This window comes from Passer domesticus, chromosome 2 (assembly GCF_036417665.1).
Source record: "Passer domesticus isolate bPasDom1 chromosome 2, bPasDom1.hap1, whole genome shotgun sequence".
Classification (NCBI taxonomy): domain Eukaryota; kingdom Metazoa; phylum Chordata; class Aves; order Passeriformes; family Passeridae; genus Passer; species Passer domesticus.
Window position 1 is genome coordinate 109994395 of NC_087475.1, and position 12193 is coordinate 110006587.

A 12193-nucleotide genomic window follows, 5' to 3' on the forward strand; every position below is an offset into this window, starting at 1 on the left:
AACAGTGAACTTCACTACTGGCTTCATTCAGTGGTTGCCCTGGGAACACCATTGTAATTAAAGGTAGAACTTGAGGGAACAGCTAGGGTTCAGCCTGTACTATGGATCTGCAGCATTACTATCTGTTTTACAAGCCCAGTGTCTTTTCTGAGAGGTCACAAGAGCTGCATTTTCATCTGTGAATGAGTCAAAAATCTTGATGAGATAAAATGGCATCTTGTTTCTGTATTCCTATGGGCATTCCTATCCTCCCTCCTGAAACCAGTAAATGGAACCCAATTATTCTCCTGTGGCTTCCACAAGAAAAAAAAAGAAATAAAATTACAAGATTCCTACAGTGAGCAGTACATAGATTTGGATAGTGTATGGGATGTGTTATTTCTTAAACACATTCTAACAGTGCAGAGGGGTGGTTGAAGAAAAAGCTGGTTGTTTTTTTTTTTCCCCTCAAGAATTTCCTTCTACATGTACTTAAACCTCTTTGAAGCAAGATAGCACCTCAAATCTAAGGACTTACCAAAGGCCATTCAGAAGGCATTCCTCTCGTATTTGCCATAGGAAGCAAAAATTCACGGAAGTTTTTGCCTTCATCTCAGGCAAGACTGACACTGAGCCCAGAGCAATCCCTCAGCCCAGTCTTCCTCCAGGGCAGTCTGACTGTGCCCTGCTGGCCCCTTTGTGTGGTGCAACTGGGACTACAATCCCTCCCACACTGGTCTTGGTTGCTATAGTGGTTCAGGAAACTGTAGAGGGTATGAGATGAGCTACATAAGTCAGAGCAGTATAATAACATAGGATCCCCTCTAGAATCTCTACGTGAACAACTTGATTTAGCTTAATTTTCTGCCAGTTTATCTGTAAGGTCCACAAAGTAATGTGATGTAGTTACCTTTACCTCTCTACTTAGTAAATAATCTCACTTTGGTACAGAAGTATAAGGAGAAAACATTTCTTGCATATAGAAGACTATCAAAACCAAATTTTTGTCTCCATTGAAAGAAAAACTTTTCTGTGAGAATTTTCTGTACATTTCACGTTTGGCTTTGAAATGTTCTTCAGAAACAAGCTCCTCATCAGGCACCATTTTCAATATATTCTGGCTCTTAATGTAGTCTCATTTGAAGTCTTGCATTGATTTCAGTGCTGTCTTTGCATACCAAGTAGGGCAGGGAAGAGACAAACAGTGCATTCTGCACGTACCACCACATCATGTGAGGGAGGTATGGAATTAATGTGGGCAAGACTGAAGCAGAAATTTCAGTTTGGGAAGCTGTGGCACATCTAGGACAGACTCCCAGCATTTAAAGGAGGCCTCTGATGGAATACTGTGCTGCATTCGGGAAAACTATGCAGGCACTTCTTTGTTATCTGAACTCCATAAATAAATTAGCAGACAACTGGAAACTTCTCCTAGTATCTTGAGAATAGATTTTTCCATGCAACATTCAAAAGGTGATTTTCTCCTGTATTTTCAATGGCTTTACTGAAAGACGAGACAAGTCAAGACAAGGCTATAAAAATATCTATAGAGAATTACAAGTGCTATACTCCCAAGACCTTCAATTTACTGGATGGTTTGCAGAACGCATTTTAGCAGAAAGGAAAGCATCACAAAGAGGAAGTTCCACAGACCTACTTACTCCACACTAGGTTTTATGTGCAGAAACAATTACAGAATCATATAATGCTTGGGCTAAAAGAGACCTAAAAGATATTCTGCTTCCAACCCCTCTGCCATGGCCAGGAACACCAACACTAGTCCAAGCTGCTCAAAACCCCATAGCAACAGATAATGACAGGGCACTGTGGGTTGAAAGAGCTCTTTCTTTATAGCTGAGGGAAGACATACCTGTCCTTTACCCTGGCTGCTTTCCTTGCCTCACTCAGGGTGTGCTTCTACACCTCTGTAAGTGGCTGTAAACAGCTTTTGCCTTGGTGCCCTGCCTGCCAGTTTTGCTCATCTGACCCTGGGCAAACTCACTGAAGGAACAAAGCTGGCAGAGAATTTACAACCTCGTGTGAAAAACCCCAAATCCACAATATCAATCCTGTTCTGTTGCTGCCTCTGTAGAGGGACAAATCATGCCAACCATGAGCACTCAGTACTTTAAACTGGACCTGGCTGCACAGATCCTGCTCTGAAGGGCACGAGCTCAGGTTGTAGTTTGTCCTTTATGTTCCATGGATAAGGCGGGGAATATTTTATACCCCTAAATTTCCTTAATAAATAATTTCACTAACATTAAGGGTAACTCTGATGCTTTAATGTAAATTTTAAGCTTTCTGTAAATCTCATAATTTACAGTCAGCTTGGAAAAATGGAGCTTGATTTTCTCTACAAAAAAATATTTCAGGATTATGGCATAAAAATGTTTTTTGATGCCAGCAAGAAGCTTTCCCTACCTAGACACTGAAAGAAATCAGTGCCATTATAATGCTTAATAAAATTGATTTGGGAAAAGACACTAGAATTGAAATTTAACAAATTACTATAAATAGTTTATAAAATTTAAATTAATTTACATTTTATTTAAATATTAACATAAATAATAAATTATTTTTAATTTATTTTAATGAATATTATTATATTGCCTGCTTTTTGTTGTGCTTGTGGTTGGGTTTTTAAAAAACAAATCTAAAATGCTGAGATTGGATGTGAAGAAATGAAAAGCCCTGACTCCTAATCATAGTGTGCCACCACAGAGAGGAATATTCATCCATATAAAAGGTGAGGAATTAAGCAAAAGAGGGAGGAAAAGTAGGATTTGATTAGTAAGTAGTATTTGAAGGACAAACCACATGCTGCAGAAATGCTTTAGACCAGCATCTGACAAGACAATGAAGTACCTTAAGGATGGTGCATGGTCTGGACATTTCAGGAATTACAGAACTATTCCAGGCCACTGCAACTCATTCGTAAAAGAAGGCTTTATAGAGATGCTTTGGAAAAAAACCAAAATGAACCCTAAGTAAAGTGAAGTAGTAGGGTACTGGAGTGCACCTCTGAGTTCTGAGTAGCTGCATTAGCTGCCAGCACTGGAAAGATTCATGTCTAGAAATTACATGTTTCTCTGGCATAGCAAAGCTCTTTAAATGTGCAGACAAAATAGAAGACACAGGAAAACTGGCTTGCTAAATATAACTTGGAGCTGAGAAAGCCATTTTTTAGAGTAATTATTTATGAAAATAAAAGTAGACATGAAATACACTTGAAGAAAAATCAAAGGGTCGGTTATACCAGAGCAAAGGTACCTTTGCTATCCAGCAGTGAAGAGGCAGCAGCACAGAGCCCTTTTCAGGTTTTACATGCCCAACTCTCAGCAAACAGAGCAGGTGGGCAGGGTAACAATGGATGATCTTATTAATGGCAAAATATTCATTACATACAATAGTGTAATTAATCATGTGTAGTGTAATTAATCAATAACTACCAATATATTATGCATGTACTGTACCTCTTCCAAGAAAAAAAAAATCAAAACCAAATACAGAAACATGAAGTTTGTTTTAATGTAAAATATAACTACAGTGGAAGCCTTCATTATCCTTCATATCCCTCTGAACCTGTCAACTACTGATGATACTGTGAAGAGTACAGACAATCAATGTTTTTAGGGGAAAACTTCTAGCCCTGGCATGAGTTTTATTTAACAGCCTGTGATAGTATAGCAGAGTTTGAAAGAGTTCCTGCTTTTGACTTCTGCATAAAGAGATTAAAAGCAACTATTGCTTCAATGGTTCAACCAGTTCATGGCTGCTTTCGAAGTGCTGCTGCTAGTGTGACTAAATAATATCCAGCTAAAGAAAATTTAATGAGCTCTGTAGCTCTCACAATCCTGGAAAAAATAAGAACAACAACTTTTCCTATGTGAACATAACGACTTCCTAAGTTTCTTTTCTAGGCCCCTTACACCTTAACCTCATTGAGGGAACGGGAACTTAACTATGAAGAATGACCTTCAGTGATATTCCTGTGGATTAGCTTCCATGTTTGTGTACATTCTAAGGCACAGCTGGAAGAAAGTAATTTTCCCTATATACATTCACTTGAGCAAAAGATAAAATAACAAAATTCTCACCATATGTGACAGTGTAATAGAATCATACAGAATCCAAAGTTACGTGAAGTGAAACTATCTAGCCAATGAATTGAGAAAGTCAAGATTTTCAAATAGAAATACATTAAAATAAATAGAAATGAGTGGACACGCCTTCAAACAAGCACTTCACCTGTAGGTAACTGCCCTAAGCTGCATACACAAAGCAGAGAAACCATCCCAGGAGGTCCAAGATCAGTTTGTATCCTACCTGGGAGGGCAAAATGCAATGACTTACAGTGCACAGTGATGGTGGTTGAGTCCATCATGCTTTTGTCAGTCAGAGAGCACTTGTATTCTCCTGTTGCATTTCGTCTCACATCTGTCATCACATAAGTGTCTGAGCTTCTTATACCTTCTGTTTCTCCCTGTGGGTGAAAAACAGGAAATTTACTGTAGATGGGCCTGCTAAACCCACTAATTTTTGTTGAGGATTTTTTTTTTAATTATAAGGACAGTGAAATACTTCAAAGCACATATAGACACAGCATCACTGAAATGTAATTACCTATTAGTTAAAGTAACATTTACTTCCTGCATGATACCATTATTTTAAAAAACAGCTACAGTCAAGAGCTTACTCTTTTACTTGAATGACTAACTCATTTTAAGAGGATGTTACAATACAACATTTAAAATTTTAGCTGAAAAAACCCAGTCTACTAACAATTAAACAAAACAGAATCAAAACAACAAAACAAAATCTGACTCTGATATATTCAGCTTAGGACAAATAATGAACTGAATTGTACTGCATTGCACATATTTGAACAGCACAAGCACACTGGTGTTTTGAATTAGCCAGCAAATGCTGCTTTATGGCTGTCCAGTTCCCCAATTTCCCCCTGATTACTGACTTAGATCAGCTTTGAAACAAGCATAGAATGATACCCTAATTCCTATCTCTGAATCCAGAAAGAGATTTATAATACCTGTGAGCCTTTCAAAGAGATCACCCACTGCAACTCTCCTTGAGAGAAAGAACCAGTATCAGACAGCAGGGAGCCCACAGATAAGACAAACTCTGGTGTTTAGCTCACTCACTGTGATAGTGGAGCAAGGAGACACCAGACACTTTTTCACTGGCATTTAGTGACTTTCTAGGATGACTCACTGAATCTAAATGGCTGTTCTGAGATAAGGACTTCAGCTCCTAGCTCCCCTTGCTCTCTCCAGCAATTCAAACATGCCAGGAGTCCAGAGTAGTGATGATTATGTTCAGAGGGTGACATGCTGGGATTGAAATATCTGAAAGGATCCCACTTCTTCTGGCTTCTCGCAAGAGCAGCTCTGCTCAGAGTTGCAGCAGGAACAAATAAGGCATATAAAACAGGAGTGGGAAGCAGGACATGGGAGCAAGGACCAGGAGTCTTAGAATATAAAGCCACATCTGTCTGTGGATTTCACCAGTACTAAGAAGATTAATGGTAACAAAGACTTTATTTTTCTCAGTCTGTGTCTTAAGCATTTTACCGATTTGTTCTTCTGTGCTGTCACACACATTATTTTTTGTGTTGTTATGCCACCAAACAATTAACTGAAGGGAAGAAATAGCACAAAGATTAAGCTGTGAAAGTCCAAAAAATAGCTGAGTTAATTTGTTGTACTTTCACTGCTGGATCTGTGTTATGACAACAGATGAGATGGCTTTCTTCAAGAAACTGCTGTAATTAAAACTGCTTATTAAAATACCTCATGATGGGAAATAAAGCCTTGTAATTTTTAGTAGGTCTAAACTGCTGAAAAATTTGGGTGGGTTGGGGTGGAAGGAGAGTTTTTGTCAAAAATATTTTGCCAACTGAGTTGAGGTGTTCTCAGAGTGTGACAACGGTCAATGTTTATCTTCAGTGTTTGTCGCATCGAATTCCTTTCTTCATTTGTTACAAAACCACGTAGACACTGACATGTAGCAATGTCTGCAGGAAGGAATGATACAGAATATTTCACTAGGCAGTGACAGCAAGGCAGGACTTACTGGAATGTAAAACAGGAACTCCTGTGGAGGAGGGTTGCCGTTTCCTGAGCACTTCAGAGTGATGTTATCGCCTTCTTTAATGGTACTACTTTGTGGCAGCACTTGAATAGTCACCTTCTCTGTTGGGTCTGTGAAAATAATGTACATATTTAATAGCTTCAGGGTAATCATAGAGCAACACTATGCATATGATATTCATTGCCCAAGATAAATGCAATTTTGTCATCCTGCAGCTGAAAACATTTGCATGTGTAGATCTTTTTATAAAAGAACTTGAAGTTAATCACACTTGCTATATTCTTGCCAATTAAGCGCAAAGAATTCATATGACATAAAATTCATTTTTATTTGCCAAAATACCTGTAACTGAAACAGCAATGATTACAACTATGTCATGTGCTTTAAAGCAAAAGAAATCCTGATTAGTATGAACCATTTCATGGTGTGATTTCATTATGAGGGATTAACTTGTCCTCTGTGAAATTCCCTATTTGGAGGACCACAGCAATCAGAAAAACAACTGAAGCTCTCAACGCCATGCATTAGTACTAGATAATAGCCTTCTGGCTTAAAAAGAAATAAATATGAACTAAGCAACTATGTTCAGCCTATTCTATATGCTGATCACTACAGGCTTTCAGAAAGATAAATCTGGTGAACATAATAGGACCCTTAACATAGTCAACAGAACAGTAAATGTAACATACTTCTGTCATGTTCACTGAAGTTGAACTATAACTAACATTTTACTTTCATAATTTTTTAAAGCAGTGTATTCTTTAGCAGATGCTATTCTTTCTAAGTACAGACCTAAACATAATTTTTAAAAAACAAAGTAAAATGAACAAAATTAAAATAATATGGGCAGATAACTCTCACTATTTTAATGTCAAAGGATAAATAAAATTCCAACAAAATGCCAGTCTTGCATTAAGATACAGCACAGCGCACCTTATTAGACACTAAACAAGTCTCCCCAGCAGAGGAAGCCCTAGCTGACAGGTGATTTTGTGTGTTTAGTGAAGTGTGTGCTCCACAGCCCTGCCTCCCTTCAGGCATTCCTCATGTCTGTCTCCTGCAGGGATTTCTCAGCATTCTCAGACCTCTCAGTATTTCTCAGTATTTTGCAGCTCTCAGTGGAGCTGCGTTCCACCGCCGCCTCTCAGGCACTGAGAGCCTTAACACAGCCCAGCCCCTCACCCCTCCCCAGGCACTGATTCCAACCTGCCACAGCCTCCCTCCTTCACAGCCTCGGCTCCCTTCCCATGGCACCACCACACATGGCCAAACAAGCTTCTACCTCAGCACCTTCAGAGCTGAAGCACAAGTTTGCCTGCTTGGAAAAAGGAAGTCCAGCATCACTGCTGGTATGGAATACAAGAGATGCAATGAGATAGCTGGTCAGGAATGTCATGCCCCTCTTGGTAGCTGCTGGGCCAAAAAACTCAGTTTCAGGGGCTGCTGCAATATGTCTTTCCTTCTGTCAAGGTAAAGTTATCATAAAGAATGTCTAGATATATCCTGGAATGGCTTAGCCTTTATCTGGAGACTGAAATGGAAGGAATTAATAACGAGAAAGACTTAAATTTAGAACATTTTTTTCCTCACAGAGATAAACAGAACTGGATTAAAAATGGACACAGTTAAACAGAAGTTACATTCTTGAAAACCACCAGTCTTTTCTCTAGAAACATCCTACCCTTCTATCTACAGTAATCAACCCAGAGCAAATTTTAATTTAATTTGCTAAACTAGAAAAAAAACCCCAAACATACAGAAGTAAAGTCTACTTTAACTGTTATCTAAGATGAAGAGGTCATTCTTCTGAGGAAGATGCAGCCTGAGAAGAGGAAGGTGGTGTCCACTGCCATGCAGAGTGGTGCTTGGCATGAGTAATGTACTCCCCTGCTTTCACTAAGAAACAGGAGCAGCCTGGTGAAGTCATATCTTGCCTCTCAGTGGCACACAGGCCTGACTTGGCCCATCTTACTTGGTGCTTTTGCACATCTGAGATTCTGCTTTCTACAACAGCAAAATTCCAGGAGCCAGCACCAAAAGGCAGCCATTTAATAAATGAATGCTGCTGCCCCAGAGCTGCCCCAGCCACTGTGCCATTTCAAGGAAAACACCAATGCTGGAAGCAGCCTTAGAGTGAAGTGCCCTTGACTCTAATCTGTTATGTAAAGCACTTTATCCATAACAAGACAGACACCTAACAGCAAGGCATGACTGGGAAGCCTGACTGACAAACATTATCTTTTTACACCGATTAATGCTGAGCAGAACCCCACGTAACTGGAGCTTAGATAATTAAATATCTGAGATAATATCTAAGTGTCCAGCTCCAAGATTCCTCTCCCAGTACTCCTTGCTTTCAGTAGCTTCCTTGCTTGCAGCTGCAAAAGCAAGCATGTAACTGCTGCTAGCTGAGCTAAATTATCCTAATCCAAGTAACGTCCAACACAGCATGAGCTAATTCACTCTTCTTCTCACACTAGGTTACAGTGTCTGGCTCCTTCCAAGATGTGAACTAGCTATTAAACATTTGAGTACTAAAGACTACACTAACTCAATGCAAAAGATAAAATAACCAAACAAACAATAAAACATTTCTTAGATCCTGACTGAATAGATATATCTTTGAAAAAAATCTTCTGAAGGCATAATTTTAGTCATGCTCTCCCCATTTCTTTAGGAGAAATGGATAAGTTGCAAGGAATGAGCAGCAGGTTGTTCTGATTTGGTTCTATTGCTTCAGAGATGCAAAATATCAGTTTTGACAGTCAATCTAAAATTAAAAAAAGGCTGAAAGACTTCCATTTCTTAAGAATTGAGTCTGCCATTTTTAAAATATGCATTATATTTGACTCATTAAAAACATCACAATTATTGGGAAACTAATTAGGAACACTCACTGAACTAAACTAAAAAAGCAAAACCAAATCAGACAGGTCATTATCATCAACTAACAGCAGTCATGAATTGCATCTCTTGAAGCTTGGACATCTATTAATGAAGAATTTCACAAATTCATTTGGAGATGCATTTATGCAGAGTAAGGAACTGAAGTTACAGCAGATGAAAATACTCAGAAGGAAAACTGGGTAACTCCACACTCTAGGAGTGGACCAGGACTAGAAGAGCTAGTTTATCAAACATTAAATCTTTACACAGAGGGCACACTACACATGGCCAGTGACCATTGAGAGCCAGGCAGCCTTTTTTCCCCTTCATATTGCCTAGTTCTTATCTGCAAGTGCATGTAGTACACACACCACAGAAATCTGGAACAGCCTTACCCTCAACAGGTGAAGTGACCCTAATGCACGAAAGCAGAGGGGAAATGAGGACAGCACAGCATCTCTTGGCAAGTAATAGCAAAAAATGCTTTCTGATCCTCACATTTCTTTCCTGGGAACATCTGCCATGCACAGCAGGAGTTATTCATGGTCATGAGGCTCCACAAATGACAGAAAAAAACACAGTGAAATTTGGTACCCAGCTTTATAAAGCAAAACCAAAAAAAAAAGAAATGTCTCTAGCTTTAAATTGATGGGATAGGTGTGGGCAGGCTTGAAATGCTTGAAATACCCATGGTATTCCCATGGGTAACAGCTGTCCGAGGGGTTTTCTTCTCCTTTAGTTGTGCTGATTGTCACTCTGGAGAAAGAGCTTGTAAAAAGACAACTTTGACTTCAGATGAAACCAAAGACCAGCTGCTCCAAGGTTTGGTTTTATTTGATCAAGGTTAAGGCCCTGTGGCTCAACAAACTTTACCTGAAGAGGAAAAGCAACTATTGTCTAGGCAGAACACACATGGCACTTCCAGTCCATGGCTTTTGTTTTCAAGGCAGTGGTGCACCCACCCTACTTGGAGAAATTGAGTGCCTTATTTTCTTTGTTTGCAGCTGGATTACACAGTTGTCATACAACACATTGCTAAGACACAGATGCTGGACCGTACACTCAGACCCTATCATTCCCAAAACAGGGACTCATCTTTTACAAGATGAGGTACTAGAAGTGTGCAGAGAGGTAATACTCAACTGGACATATTGTCTGTCTCCTGTTCCTCTACATCCTGCTGTGACCTGCTGCCTTCTACAGTCCTTCAGAAGTGTCATTTTACACGACTTTGAAATGCCTCTTCCCCTGGTCTCTAAGTGCTGCCACCTCCTCTGATCCTTCCTTGCCAACAGCCTGTTTTGTTTATTCAAAGGAACATTATGATTTCCACATCCATCAGTAACACAGTAAGAAAGCTGCTTTAGAATTCAATCCAGTTACAAGCAATTATTTGCACAAATTCTTTACTTAAGAGTCTACCAATATTCAAATTATACATTTTAAATGTAAAACACAGAATCTTACAGCTGTAGAGAAGCATTTTGTGAAAGGTAGGCAGCCAGCATTAACTGCTTGGCGCCGACTCTGAAAAGATGAAAAAAAAAATTGAGTTTACTAAAAACTGTATTGTGTATTTACTGGATTTTTCAGGGGGTACAGAATAATTTTTATCAACCACTATAACTTCCCTTAAAATTCTCAAAAGCCTATTTCACTGTAGCTTTTTATGGCTATCACTTTTCTCTTGCCAATGAAATCTTGATATTTATTATTCCATTGCTAGGAAAAATGAAATCTCAGGAAAATCTGAAGGTAATAAAAATTATTGACAATGTACTCAGACCTTCTTGATGCAAATCAGTTTGAAGAAACCATTTCAATAGCCAAGCACTCTCTAATTTTGAAAACTTTCGGATTTTGTTTTCCCCTGCCCTGGAGGTCGACTTTGTACAGCAAAAGATGCTTTTTGGTAACTTACAGTGAACATCGAAGACAACTGGCTCAGACTGCATTGTCTTCTGGCCAGATGGTCCATAGTAAGCCACAATGCAAGAGAACTTGGCATTTACATCTTCCTTTGTGGGCATGTACTGAAGAGACGATGTCATGGTGAAGAGTCCAGTTGTTCTGTCCACAATCTTTTGCAAATTTATGACCACAACTGAAAAGGAAATAATGTTTCAGTGTCACACACACAGAATTTGAAACCTTTTTCCTGTATGTTGTTGCCTGTTCTGCATTTGAGATCAGGACGCAAACATACATGGAACATGTTACCCAAGAGATTCTACACTTTTCCTCTAGTACTGCCACTGAAGTAGACCAAGAACATTTTACCAACAACATACTCTTAACCTACCTAATATTTAAAATCAAATTTAAAAAAAACCTAGTTGCAAACTGGTGGGGTTTTAATACAAATCAGCCTAATCTGTAAGACAGAAAGAAAGCCTCAAAAATGGAAAAAAAATTAGGATCAAATTAATTTTTTAATTATTCTCTAATTTATAAAGAAGGAAAAATATTGTAGCATTATTGGTCTGTCAAAGTTGAAAATAAGGAAAAAAATAGTTGTTCTGACATATCCTGGGAAATAATTAGTTGTATAAGATGATGGTCTGTGAGGTCCAAAACACAATACTGGACAGGTATGAAACTGAGACAGTTAATGCCTTATAAGAAGTTGGAAATTAAATACAGGTTTCTATTAGTTACAAAAGCAGCTCATAGATAGCTTTGGGATAGCATCAATAAAGGCAATTCTCCTCTCCATGATGTGTATTTAAAACTAGAACTAAAAGAGAAAGATTATGTGGTGTAGCTTGGGTCCTCTGAAAGGCCTGAACATCTCCTTCCAGCTGTATCTTTCCATAAGAGCCGTTTTTCTCAAAGGGAGAATACATTAGAATAAGGCAGAGCAACCCTTATAAACACTTCATGCATACACCCACGTGTGGATCCAGGGACATGGGCCATTAGCAGGACATACCATCATCCACGGGCTGCAGAACTCTCCCGTTTTTGTACCACGTGACGTTGCCCTCGGGATAACTGTCCCTTGAAACGCACTCCCCGAGCTGCAAAACAGACAGGAATCAGCCACTTGCTTTCTCCACTAGGCTTTAACACAATTCTGGTCTTACTTACGCCGTTTTGGGTCAAAAGTTCTAGGAAGTTTGAATGCTTAACCTTAACCGCTTTTCTTAAATAAGGCATTTTGAATCAGCGAGGCACGATTTGGAACAGGGTGGTGGGTCTAAGATCAGGGTGGCCC

The 12193-nt window shown here is 39.0% G+C and overlaps 1 protein-coding gene across 4 annotated transcripts in view; it reads right to left on the reverse strand.

Moving 5' to 3' along the window:
- The window catches only part of ALCAM (activated leukocyte cell adhesion molecule), a 114261-nt gene that overhangs the window by 15709 nt on the left and 86359 nt on the right, over positions 1–12193 (reverse strand). For all 4 annotated transcript variants that reach the window (XM_064410621.1, XM_064410622.1, XM_064410624.1 and 1 more), the window contains exons 5-8: positions 11909–11996; positions 10898–11080; positions 6073–6200; positions 4336–4465 (exon numbers count right to left, since the gene is read on the reverse strand). In XM_064410621.1, coding sequence (XP_064266691.1) covers positions 4336–4465; positions 6073–6200; positions 10898–11080; positions 11909–11996 — 529 coding nt within the window. The remainder of the gene's footprint in view (positions 1–4335; positions 4466–6072; positions 6201–10897; positions 11081–11908; positions 11997–12193) is intronic.